We start from the raw sequence: 13,920 nt of genomic DNA, 5'->3' as shown, positions 1-13,920 counted from the left end.
CTCAGACACCTGCAGTTTCCAATTTGGTCACTAGAGGGCTCAGCAGGACAACGATTATCCTAGGAAGGGGCAAAGAAGGACCTGAAAGAAGCCTGAAATCCACCCCCTACTCCAAGCTGGTTGACTGTTGTTTGGGGGCTCTCCAGCAAAGGGAGAACTAAGGCAAGGAGCTTGTGATGCTTGCCTGCCTGCCCAGCATCCTCAGCGGGAAGACCAACTAGTCTTGTGTGGCTGCCCAAGAATGCCATTTTCCTCTTCAAACAGTGCTGCAGTTGTCACAGGAGAAGGAATGGTAACAACAGGGCAGTGATAGTTGCCAAGAATTAGTCCCCTTCATTATCTCCAACAGCTGCTTCCCTCAAATGACATGGTGGATTATCATCTTTCAATCTTACATGAAGTGCCATGCAGAGGTGGCATCAAGAGTCTCTTTGCACAACCCTTCCAGCCAGATGTCCTGCCTCTCAGTCCCTTCTCTGCCAAAATTCTGGAGCTGAAATTCTATCCTGGTAATACTTTCTGAGGCCATAGCTCTTTGTGGTGCTATTTGTCCAGTGCACTAGAACCTAAGAAGTACACAAGAAATGATCCACCTCTGTGATTTTCCCTGTTCTGCCATATCCTGTCCTGCTCCTCCCATCAGATTTTGAATCAGTGTCAGATTCAGGGAAGGCTGCTGCAGACTAGATGCATTTGTTTGGAAAAAGTTGTGTAATCGGCTACACTTGATATATGAAAACCCAAATGGACCAAAATGTTAAATCAAGCGATGAGTTTTTGCTCTCTAAAAAAGATTCATCATAGCCAGTCACAGTGGCTCATGCCTGTAATCCCAGCACTTTGGGAGGCCAAGGCAGGTGGATCACTTGAGGTCAGGAGTTCGATAGCAGCCTGGCCAACATGGCGAAATCTCGTCTCTATTAAAAATACAAAACATTAGCTGGGCGTGGTGGTGTGTACCTGTAGTCCCAGCTACTCGGGAGGCAGAGGCAGGAGAATCGCTCAAACCTGGGAATTGGAGGTTGCAGTGAGCTGAGATTGTGCCACTGCACTCCAGCCTGGGCAACAGAGCGAGACTCTATCTCCAAGAAAAAAAAAATCATCATAAAAATGTCATTTACTTGCCATGGAAAGAGAAAGCTCTGTTAAAAAAGTGACATTGCATATTTGGTTAATAAGTGTAATTCCATAATTTTATGTAAATGAAGGGTGTATCTCAAAACTCTGCTGAAAGCTGGCATGTGTGGGTTTCTATTCTTGCCTTATTGGCTTTTGAATTATTCTCCGACTGCCTCAGAGACTTCCCTGGCCTTGTTAACTTGGTTAGCAATACACTGAAAAGGAGAGAATGTAACCTTGTTCACCTGCTGGATCTGCTCAAGTTCCAGAGCTCTGATCAGTGATATCTCAGGAAGAAGAGAAGTACATACCAGCTGGATAACCTCAAACTACTGAAATCGGCTGATTTGAGATGACCAAACTGGAGCTTGCCACATCTATCTGAGTCTGATAGGTCCGTGTAAAGGGCTCAGGCTGTGTGCTCCTCATCTGCACCTTCTCCTTCCTGCCCTTGTTCTTCTTCAGTTAGTAACAGAAAATCACAAGGCCCTTGCTCCTGGAGGCTGTCCCCATTTGCAAAGCCTGACTATAACTTCTTTCATAATCCTACAGACGAAAATGAATATTGTGGGAGGAAACTGCATGAAAAGCCCGAGGTTGCTCAGCAAACTTAGCATCATGTACTTTTGAAATCAGCTGCTTTCAAACTCATTTTATAGATGAGGAGCCCAAGGTCCAGAGAGGCATAGCAACTTTCTCAAGCTCACCCAGATATTTCGTGGCAGAGCCAGGAGAGGGACTTGGGGTCCTTTCTTGGGATGTAGGCTTCTTCACTTTTCAAAGGCTCTCCTGGTAGTGTGCAAGAGATTCTCTTCCAGAGAGAAATGAACTGGGATATCACACCAAAAAGATGCTTTGATGGGAAGAGGAGGATTAAGTTTTAATCCAGGCTCTGCCCCCATCTTGGGCAAGTTACGTTCTCTCTTGAAACCTTGGCCATTTCCTGTGAATTAAGGGATTTGGAGTGAAGGCTCCGTCTCTAAGGACTCATCAGCTCTAGAATTCTGTTTGTAAACGATGGGTTGGGTCTCAACACTGCAGGGGCTTGGGCAGCACTCAGTCATATCTCATAAGAGCCCCTCTAATTTTACATTCTTGTCATCTCTGCCAACTATCTTGGGAAGTTTCCTGCAAATTTCCATTCAACACACACCAGAAACTTCAGTGAAATTGAGAACAAGAGGCTCCAACCCTGCAATCACAGTCAGGATCATATTTTAAATGTTCCAGGTATGCTCTTAGGGACAAATACCTCCTTCTCAATTTATTCTGTAAATCGAGTTTATCACATATTGGAATCACTCAGTTTGGAGATATAGGTAATGGAAAATCAAGGAACACCAGAAGGAATTGTGTGTGTGCGCATGTGTGTGTATGTGTAAACAGTACAATGAAGGGCCACTAGAGTCCGTATCTGGCTTGAAACCCATTATTCTTTTTCCTTCGTAGTCACAGTTTTGTTCCATCACATACACAAGTGTACACAGGGAACATAATACATGAGAAGATGACCTCTTCTCTCCATGGCTATTTTAGCCCTGTTAGTTGGCACAATGGTGTTTACTTTCACTTAGCATTCACTCTACGGAGACTCCCACAGCAGTAATCCGCTTAAGGCTGGTGGCCGCAGAGAATGCCGCATAGCAAAGGACAAGGTTTGTACAGAGATGCCCACATGTGTGGTTCCACACTCTGTAGTAGTATGTTGCAGTGAGAGTATGGACACATGCCTAGAATTCTAAAAGCTCATCATCCAAGTGCTCATTGTCAGAGAACAATAACCAAACACATCCCCCAGGACTCCCCAGCTCCTTCCCAGGGAGGTGCCAGGCTGACAGCTGCAAGTGCCAGAGATTGTGGGAGAGAGAAGCACAGATATAAAATCAGGAACAAAGACAGAAGATTTATGGCTTGAAGCGGCAGTTTCATGCGGCCCAAGTGCTAAGCGCTGAAAGCGGGAATCAGAGAACAGCGGAGAAAACATGCGGGAACAGAAGGCAGAAGCGCACAAAACACAGCTGAACCCACAAAGCCATGCTCACACTTACATGGTGTGGTCTCACACTACCTTAGTTTGCCTTAAGCATTTCCATCATCTGAGAGTGTGGGAGGAAAAAACAGAACATTAAAGGTAAAATAAGTTAAGAGCTCACACTTGGTTTTTTAAAGATTAAAACAACGTCATTCCTGGCTATTCCATTGACGGTGTGCAGAGACATGCTTGGTGATTCACAATGAGGAAAATCACAGTCCTGAGAGCCAGACTGCCTGGTTCAAACTTTAGTCCTGCTACTAGCTGGCTGTGCGACCTGGGCAAGTGTCTTAACTTCCCATGCTTTGGTTTCCTAATCATAAATGGGCCAATAGTAGCACTTACCTCATCACATTGTGGTGAGGATGGAATGGATTACCGCATGGGAAATACTTAGAGGCTGGGCGCAGTGGCTCACGCCTGTAATCCCAGCACTTTGGGAGGCCGAGGTGGGTGGATCACTTGAGGTCAGGAGTTCGAGATCAACCTGACCAACATGGCAAAATCCCATTTCTACTAAAAATGCAAAATTTAGCTGGGCATGGGGGTGGGTGCCTGTAATCCCTGCTACATGGGAGTCTGAGGCAGGGAAAATTGCTTGAACCTGGGAAGCAAAGGTTGCAATGAGCCAAGATCATGCCACTGCACTCCAGCCTGGGTGACGGCAAAATTGCATCTCAAAAAAAGAAAGAAAAGAAATACTTAGAATATCTCTATTATTCTACAAGCCCAAGGAAAGAATATTCCTAGTCAATACCAAGCATTTTCTAAGAGTTAGACACCATCATTGTTTTTATTTTATCTTTGGTTTCCTCAGACAATACTACCCAAAGGACAGGAAAAAGAAGTGAAAGTCAAGGACTTGGAGAGAATTTTAGATGCTCAATAAGAAAAATAATCAAGGGAAAAAGACAAAATGGATTGAGCAAAAAAGACATGGATTGAGCAATCATTCCAAGTGTCATTAAAATTCTTTGAGGACATCATTTCACATTCTGGATTATCCTAAAGCAATTCAGAGTAGCTTTAAAAGAAAGATAAGTAAAAATCAATTGTACACACACAGATCAATTAGAACTCTAAAGTCTGGTTCATGCCGGATGCTTCAAGGCTATGCATACATCCTCAGGTATTGCCCTGCCATGCTGTTGTCTTCCATTTTCTCAATTGCCTCCATCTAGTGCCTCACAGAGAGCTGCTGAAAGGTGCCAGTGCGTGGATCGGAGTTTGGGGTGGTGGTGGTATGAGGATCAACTGGTTGATCATGCAGGCGGGTGAACTTCTCTCCCCATTCTTTCCCAGAACCATTTCATTAGCTTTGCCCTCACTTGGCAGGACACTGTGGTCAAACAGGGAAGAATGGGACACTTAGTCTAAAAGGTACCTGCAAGGAAAATGCCCTGTGGATGACCTGGGCTTGAGTCTGCCTTTGCTGACCATGCTCTGAGTCCCTAGTTGGTCAGCACCAGTGCCCAGTTAGTTCCTCACTTTTCCTCAATTTGAATCCCACTCTCTCCACCTCCCAGTGGTGCATTTGCTCATGTAGATGGGCCTATTGAGAAAGGTCTTATTTAAAAACATGTAGCATTCCATGAAACTCAGATTAATGGGTTGTCATCTCCTTCTGGACACCCAATTCCTTCCCCTCCAACACCTCCTATCTGATTGATAGCTTCTCATTTCCTGCTTCCCATCTGGCCCTCTTACTTCTCTCTTTTGGTCACTTGTATTCATCACTGGCCTGAGATAGTTTTCAGAATAGAAGGTGCAGGCCTCTCCTCTAAGTTTCTTTCTGCTCCTTGTCACTTTTTCAAAGGCATGAACGACTGTATTGACTCTTTTCAGGATATGAGTATTTGGATGAAGTGACTTGATTGATTATATGAAGTTGGGTGTCAGAAACACCATTTCAAATGAGAAATGAAAAGCGACCTTGGAAGTTTTTAGCTGATGGAACACAGAGAGGAAGAATGTTGAGGAACATATCAGAGTCCGTTGGGGAGTCTTGCCTAACTCACCTTTCCAGAAAGGGTGAGTTCCCTGCCTTCGCTCCCTGAAACACAGAGCGCAGCAATGTGCTCAGCTTCCATCGAGGTGCATTCTTCCACCGCGGAGGTGGAAGTGTGCATGTTTATCTGTGGTCCCACACTGTTGCGCTCTGAGAAGACCTCTGCTTTGAGCAGGGTTTTAACCCAGATCATTAAAAAATATGTAAATGCACTCCAGAGTTGTAGAATTCCCCAGCTCAGTAGCTGCCAGTTGAGCTGCAGGCTCCCAGAGTCTGGGCTTGGGTTTTTATTTCTTGGGCAGCCTCTCACTATGTCAAGTACAGCATGCCCCGTGCTGCAGGTAGGGGTTAGGGCTGCCAGGAATGGTAGCTTCATTTGTCTGGCAGGGAGGTTGGCTTTTAAAAGACATGGTCTTAGATCTTTCCAATCAGAGGTACTGTTTCAAGGACACACATTATAGTGCTCATGCTCTGGAACACAGAGAGACACCTTGATCTGTTCAACACCTTTTTGAAGGGGTGCTATTTATGTCATCAGAATGTTGCTCAGGCAAAAGTGCACACAGGCAAAAGAGGTAGAAGATACTTAGAGAAGCAAAGACATTTTCAACCAGAAAAAGTAGGTATATTGAATTGGTGTTTGCAGAAATTGAGACAATTAAACAGAATTATTAATCAGTTAACCAAATTATAACTAGGCTAGGAAATACAAGATGATTTCAAAGGAAATCATTTCAAATAAGTCATTATCTTGCTTTGGAATCATCATCTGGCATTATCGTCTTGCATTTGGTTCCACAACAGACAAAGAAGGTCATTATTTTGACAGAAGAGATAGAGGCAGTTACGCTTTTTGTGTTGAGGAGACAAGCAATGCCACATCTCCTGGAGTGTCAGTGAGCTCTTCAGCCTGCAGGACTCCATCTGGAGGGCTGGAGGTCTCAATGCAGCGAGGACAGCCATGGCATTATCATCCCATACACTGTGAGTTTTAGTCAAGAGTTCAATGGCAGTCACTTCTAAGGTCTGCTCTGGGCTCCAGGGCCCAATCCCCTTCCCAGGCAGGCTATGTGTATTCCTAGGTGTAAGCTGTCAGGCTAGGTTTTGGTGGGTAGCCCATGTAGGTAAAAGCACCCCCCACAAAAGGTTCTACCACTAGAGGAGGAGCTGATGTCTGAGTAACCTTAAGAGTATTTTGCTGTGCTATGCTTAACTCATCAAAATAACTGATTTTTTTTTTTTAAAGGATTGTGTGTGTGTGTGAGGAGGTTGATCAGAACAGACATGCTGGTTAGGGTAGTTGGGAACAGTTTAGAAACTGATTTTAATCCTTTATAAAAGTGCTGTCTAGAACAGATGAAATATGCATGGTGGGGGAAGGTAGAGAGCATAGAGAGAGAGGAGGAGAGGAGGGGGAGGATGAGTTTGAGGGAGGGCAGGACAGGAAGTCGCTCCCACTGGATCTGCACCATGATGGATGAAGCCTCATCAGACCTCTTTTATCTCTCCTTTTGCTTTCTCTGGTGTCAGGAGTGGAGAAACTATTTGCCTTGAGATCTCCTGAAACAATAGAGGGGCAATGAGGACCACATCAACAAAGCATCTTCTTCTTCTTCTTCTTTTTTTTTTTTCAGACAGAGTCTCGCTGTGTTGCCCAGGTTAGAGTGCAGTGGCACGATCTCGGCTCACTGCAAGCTTTGCCTCCCGGGTTCATGCCATTGTCCTGCCTCAGCCTCCCGAGTAGCTGGGACTACAGGTGCCCACCACCACACCTGGCTAATTTTTGTATTTTTAGTAGAGACAGGGTTTCAACGTGTTAGCCAGGATGGTCTCGATCTCCTAACCTCGTGATCCGACCGCCTTGGCCTCCCAAAGTGCTGGGATTAAGCATCATTCTTTTGAGGGAGTATAAAATGCCCTACTCTCTTTTTGAATTAGTAAGGGGAACATAAAACTCAAATAAATGGGTGCAAAAATTATTTTAAAGATCCACCCAGTTTTATGTTATTGCTAGTAAAAAGAGGCAGTTGAGAGGAGAGAAGAGAGGTAGAGAGACAGCCAACAGGCAGTGAGATTCACAGAAGGAGCAAAGAAGAGATAAAAATGAAAGCTCTGCACACAGAAAGTCATACATGGGAAAGCAGACATGTGGTGGCTTAGGGACAGCCACACACAGGTACCCCCAAAGACACACACACACACACACACACACACACACACACACACACACACACACACATCCCACATAATGCATCGTAATACATATTGACTTGAATCAGTATCTTTCTTTGATCATCATTCCATTTTCCATAGACACAACGAGGATGCAATGTCCTTATCCATGCCCCTAGGATGGAGAAAATAAGTCGAGGTGAAGCTGGGTTTTATGCAGAACGTGGACTGCAGGCCACTGAGGAAGGTTCTGTCTTAGCTACATAGTCACGCCTCATGAAAAAACTCTTCGGGGTCTCCCTGACCCCTGAAAATGATCCCTGGGGTCATAGGGGTTGTATTCCAATGAAGGCAATGGGATGTACTTTTGTGCATTTTTCTATAAGATGGGAGAGGATTTCTTAGAGAAAAGGAAGATCAATGCCCCTGCCAAAAGGCAGCGGAGGCTTGCTGGTACCATGCATGTGTGGGTGAGGCATACTTTCCTCTGTGCTATGAGCCCACAGACACGCTTTTTACCATCATTGCTCCTAGTGAAGAACTCTGACTATTCACAGGACTCACTAAATATAAGAATCACTCATCATGGAGGCTCAACTAATGAGCTGATAAGCTTATTTATTATACTCGAAACATTAAAAAAGACAACCTTCATGTTTCTATTTGATTTATTCAAACTTGAATGAACTGTGGTCTCATTCATTTAGAATATTAGAAAAACCACCAAAATGTCCTTCTGACTATTTCTTTTTATTTGGGTGATTTTCACTAAGCCCTGGGAATTTAGGTTCTATGGTTTAATTTCCCGCTTCCTAGGTAGTAGTAGATAATAGGTGGAATGCTGAGTATTGAATGTATGCATCCCTCCTGGATATTTGGTGTTTAGTGTGGGGAGGGTAGCAATAAAAAGTACAGAAATGAAGGAAACTGGGAGTGATAGCTCCTGCCTGTAATCCCGGTACTTCAGGAGGCCGAGGTAGGAGGATCACTTGAGTTCAGGAGTTCAAGACCAGCCTAGGCAACAAGGCCCTGGTCTCTACATTAAAGGAAAGAAAATTAGCATGGTGGCATGTGCCAGTAGTCCCAGCTACTCCGAGGCTGAGGCTGAGCTTGAGCCTGCGAGATTGAGGGTGTAATAGTTGTGATTGTGCCACTGCACTCCAGACTGGGTGACAGACTGAGACCTTGTCTCAAAAAGATTAAAAAAAAAAAAAAAAAAAAAAAGAAAACCCACAATAAAAAACAAACAAACAAAAAAGAAATGAAAGTCCTCGAGAAAATGATTTTTAATTGAGAGGCCTTTCAGAGAAGGAATACAAGATAGTATTGTAATTTAGTGTTAGAATCAAAGAAGTTTAGGGCTGCGTGTGAACTTGGTAATTTTCCAGTCCAAATTTTATAGATGTTTCCTAATCTATAAAATGAAGCAAATTTACTGGATAATAATAATTAACATCATTAATAATTATATGTAATAATTATTCATTATAATTGTCAATTTTAATACGTATAACTATAATTAATTTTAATGATCAATTAATTAATAATATTATTAATTATCTGGTCAGCTTGCTTCATTTTGTAGATTAGGAAACAAAAACTCAGAGGACAAGTGAAAGCCTGTTATGGACAGTTAGTGGTAGACCTCCTGACTCATGATCCAGGACCACCCCACCATACTTCTTCCCATTTTCAACAGAAGAACAAAGTTTTCTAAGCAATACACCCATCAGGTAATATGAGTAATATAGCCAACCTACCCTCTGAGTACAGAGAGACTTAATATCTTCCAAGCAAGTGTTACAGGTGTGAGCCTCTGTGGCTAGCCAGAAATGTTAATTTAAGTTTTTTTCTTTCTTTCTGTTTTTAAGACACAGTCTTGCTTTGTTGCCCAGGCTGGAGTGGAGTGGTGTGATCTCAGCTCACTGGAACCTCCACTTCCTGGGTTCAAATTATTCTTGTGCCTTAGCCTCCCGAGTAGCTGGGATTACAGGTGTTTGCCACCTTGCCTGGTTAATTTTTTGTATTTCTAGTAGAGATGGGGGTTTCACCATGTTGGCCAGGCTGGTCTTGAACTTCTGACCTCAAGTGATCTGCCCGCCTCGGCCTCCCAATATGCTGAGATTACAGGCATGAGCCACCACGCTTGGCCCCGAAATTGTTAATTTTATAATATAAAAGAAATTCAGGTTTCTAATCTGCCATATAGGTGAAAACCCTTAGGATTTCAGGACCAGGGTTCTGTTGACTGAAATGCACTTTAAACACCTCAGCTGGCCTTGAAGGTTAGTTAAGTTCCCTGTTTTCACAATCTCACCAATTTAACACTGCCATCCTGTCCTCCCTCTGGGGTGACAGGTGGCTAAAACCACATTTAGATTTTCCTCTGGGGGGAAATTTCTCTCTCCTTGATGGTCTCACTGTTCTGTGTCTCACAGCCTACTAGGAACCTGCAGGGAGCTCCCCTTGGGAGTGTCTCTTCTCTGCCTACCTGCTTTCATCTACTCTGGGGTCAGAATATTCTCTTTCTTTAAGAATTCATTCCCTGGTGGAAATGTAAGCATGCTAGAATTTAGTCTGGGCTCTTACAGCATTGTTTCTGTTTTTGCTTTAGCCATTATTGAAAGTGATTTTTTAAAAAATGAAATGGGTCCTGGTACTTACTACATTATTTTGGTTAAAAAGTTGAAGCAATGTTTCTCTGTACTTGCACATTCCAACACAGCAGTCCCTAGACACATGTGGCTATTTAAATTAAAATAAGACACAATTAAAAATTCAGTTCCTCAATTTCACTAGACACATTTCAAGCACTCAAAAGGGTATGAAATTGGACAGAGCAGATATAGAACATTTCCATCACTGTTTTGCAAGACAGTGCTGCTCTATAACACTTACTACGCTTTAGTCAAATTTGAAAGCAAGCTGTGTACTTTGTTCTACAAGTCAGATTCTGGAAAAGATACAATGAAACATAAATATGTCAGCTACAGTCAAAACTCATCGGTAAAATAATAAACAATACAGTTGGAATTCTGGGTGTCTTTATGTTCAAGTCAGCCACACACAGCCTTATCACTTAATTTAGATTCTAATAAAGTCAGACTTCATTTAAATGAAGAACTGACTTTCACTACAATGGTAGTTCTTCTCAATGGAGGTGTATATATAGGGTTAGAAGCAGAGGTGGAAGTACACAGCAAAATGTATCAGAAACACCTGAGAACTTGCACAGAACTAGCCGTTTCCACCCTCCCTAGATAGGATTGGATTTAGTTAGAGGGGCAGGTGCGAAACAAAGGGCCTCTGTCTTTTGATAAAGTTTCTCAGATGGTTTTCATGTGTTTTTCCCAGCTGCATCCCTCCAGTTGAGAACCAAAAGGATGGCTAATTACAGAATGGCAAGGGTCATTGGGGTAAGTTATATCCATAAGTCCTTATGTAGGTTAAGCTCTGATTACTGGGACTGATTTCATGAGCAATTCTGTACTAAGTCTGAGTGGGTAAGACCTCTGGTTCACAAGGTTATGTTGTTTCTTAATATAACATGGTTATACTGTTTCTCAAGGTTATATTGAAGGCATGCTAGCATCAAACATTTATTCGTTTAAGAATCACTTATTGACTGTCTAATAATGTCTATCAAACACTGTGATAAGTATTGTGGAATATGGTCAAATAAGTAAGCAATGGCACTGGAATGTGGCAGCTAAATTCCTGTGTGGGCTTTGAGTTAGACTGAGTTTAAAATTGGTACTTTCTATAGGGTTCAGTGTATACTGCTCAGGTGATGGGTGCACGAAAATCTCACAAATCACCACTAAAGAACTTACTCATGTAACCAAACACCACCTGTTCCCTAATAACCTATGGACATAAAAATAAAAAAAATAAATTTGGTGCTTTTTAGCTGTGTGTCCTCAGGCAAACTACTCAACCTCCTCAAGGCTCAGTTTCTTGCATTAAATTGGGAATACTGTTAGCACTTACTTTATGGGATTATTAATGAGGATTGAATAATATAAAATACACAGGGAAGATTTAGTACAATTTAGTGACTACAGCATTAAAGAGTATATAGTTTAGTGCGGAAGATAAACCTACTTAAGCTACACTCCTCCTCACTGCAGATGGCTGGTTCAATTGATAACGAAAAGGTGCTAAAGAAGTCAAAGGTATAGGTTTAATCCCTGTGTGGTCCAGTCAGCTCTAGGGTAGATCAGATGTCTCTGCTCTTAGCCCGGCCATTCCACAAATGTGGCCAGTAGGGAATCAGGGTAATGGCACATGGACAATCAAACATGAGAGCTGAGATGATCCAGGATGAAGTCATCCAAGTTCCTTCCTTTAGAGACAAGTAGACTAAGTTACAGAATTGAAGTACCTTGCCAAACTTTAAACACGACTCACCAGTGGCATACCTGAAGCCAGATCTCAGGCTTTCTGATTCCCTGCCCAATGTTCATTGTGCACACATTGAATATTTCCTAATGGAACAGAGATCTTCATCACCATGAAATATTATAAAAGATCCCCATCTTACTATTATCTGGCCGTGGGGTTATTTTCAAACACATTTTCATTAGCTTCAGAACCCAGACACAAGACTGGGTGCAATTTTCATTTGTTGTCAGAGATAAATTGACATCCTACAAGCCATAGCTCCTAGGAGCAACTCTATGTAGACTAACAAACTATAATAGTCAAATATTCTTGAGATCCAGTTTGTTGTACACCCCAAACCTGGCTCATCTCTGCTCAGCAGGGGTAAATCCTTCAGCTCTGGAATATCAGAATGGGTAGCAGAGCATAATGAACTTATAAAAAACAGAGGGCCAGAATGTAGGACCCAACCTTCATGGTGCCATAGCCCTGAAATGATCTTTCTTGGACTTTAGTTCTCAGGGCAGATGGTCAACTTTTGCTTCCATCACTTCTTTCATCCTGTTACTTTCTAAGAGCACAAATGGTGAAAGAACGGTAGGCTTTTTAAATGAGAGTGTGATGGCATCTTGGTAGTTCTTCCTGCATGGCTGTGTGGGCTAGCTTCTTCCAAAGACAATAAGTGCCTCAGCATATGGGGCCAGCATCCCCAGTGACAATAGAAGAAAGCAACAAGACAGCCACGGAGTACCTTTAAAAATGTAAATCAGATGTCCCTCCCTGTTCACAAGCCTCCGGTGGCTCCTATCACAGTTAGAGTAAAATCCAAGCTCCTTTCCCTGACATATATGGCCTATAGGATTGGGCTTTTGTCTACCTCTCCAGCTCTATTTCACACAACTCTCTACTGACCAGGCAATTTGGCCTCCTTCCTGATTCTCCCTCCCATCTTAGGATCATTGCATGTGCTCTTCGCTTCTCCTAGAAATCTTTCTTATCGTTGTGGTCAGTTTCTCTGCACGCCAGCTTAAATATCAGATCCTCAGAGGCCTTCCCTGAACATACAACCGAGGGTAACTACTTGGTCATTATTTAGCATACTACCCAGGATAAATTCTCTGCATAGCACTTTATGCTTTCTAATATTTTCTTGCCCTTTACGTTTATTTATTTTCTTTCTCCTCCCATTCGGGGCAAGGGGAGGGAGAGCATTAGGACAAATACCTAATGCATGCAGGGCTTAAAACCTAGGTGACAGGGTGATAGGTGCAGCAAACCATACATAGGTAACAAACCTGCATGTTCTGTACATGTATCCCAGAACTTAAAGTAAAATTAAAAAAAAAATAATTTAACATGTAGATCAACATGAAACAATGGTCAAATACATCATGTGAAGTGAGCCATTTTCAGTATGAAGAATTTGATACAATTTTTATAAAAACAGATTCTATGTGCATTTAAATATATTTGCATTCATAGAGAATACATTATGAGTGGCTTCATCTCAAAAAAAAAAAAAGAAAGTTCTGGAGAACAAGAATTTTGTCTACTTAGTTTGCCATCTCCTAGCACATAGTAGGTGCTCAATAAATATTTACTGAGTGAAATGAATAGATGAAGGAGTGACTGCCACTCCAGGATCACAGCTCATCTAAGCTTACCTTCTTGCTGGTGCTGTTGTGCCTACAGAGAATCTCCTGCCTGCCTAGATGCAAAGTGTGGGGCTCCATGAAGAGCAAACCTAAAAATCACTTTGACTAGAAGACCACACAACAAATGTTGGTTGATGGAGCGACATTTAAGGAGCACTTACTCTGTGCCTCATACTAAGCTCTTTATGAGAATTAACTCATTTGGTCTCAACAAACCAATCAGGTAGTCAGTATTCTCATTCTCATTAGTGAGGATTAGTAAACTGAGGTTTGAATGATAAAATGTATCACCCAAGGCTACACAGCTGGTAAATTGAAGTGTCAAGACTTGAACTCAGGACATCTGACTCCAGAGACCACACTGGAGGTTGGAAAATTCACAGCAGAACCTATACTGGTGAAGAGAATGCAAGGAAGAAAGAATGACAAAAAGAAAATGTGAATTTACAATTGTTTAATGAATATAAATCAGGCTGATAATGATCTCCCACCTGCACCAAAATAAAAGGCACCTCTCTCTACCTATCCAAGGTTACCATGGACCTAAGTGA

At 42.5% G+C, this 13,920-nt stretch overlaps 1 protein-coding gene across 4 annotated transcripts in view; it reads right to left on the bottom strand.

Annotated features, from left to right (window-relative positions):
• The window catches only part of LHFPL3 (LHFPL tetraspan subfamily member 3), a 572,025-nt gene that overhangs the window by 60,405 nt on the left and 497,700 nt on the right, over positions 1-13,920 (bottom strand). The window contains exon 3 of one of the 4 annotated variants that reach the window (XM_005550441.4): positions 3,168-3,215. The exons of 2 other annotated variants lie outside the window; for them this stretch is intronic. In XM_005550441.4, coding sequence (XP_005550498.1) covers positions 3,199-3,215 — 17 coding nt within the window. In that variant the 3' untranslated portion in view covers positions 3,168-3,198. The remainder of the gene's footprint in view (positions 1-3,167; positions 3,216-13,920) is intronic. One more of the 4 variants, XM_045388635.2, reaches the window with a different exon arrangement.

Source organism: Macaca fascicularis, chromosome 3 (genome assembly GCF_037993035.2).
Source record: "Macaca fascicularis isolate 582-1 chromosome 3, T2T-MFA8v1.1".
Lineage (NCBI taxonomy): Eukaryota > Metazoa > Chordata > Mammalia > Primates > Cercopithecidae > Macaca > Macaca fascicularis.
The sequence above is the reverse complement of the archived record's forward strand: the minus strand, read 5'-3'. Positions and strand labels throughout refer to the sequence as shown.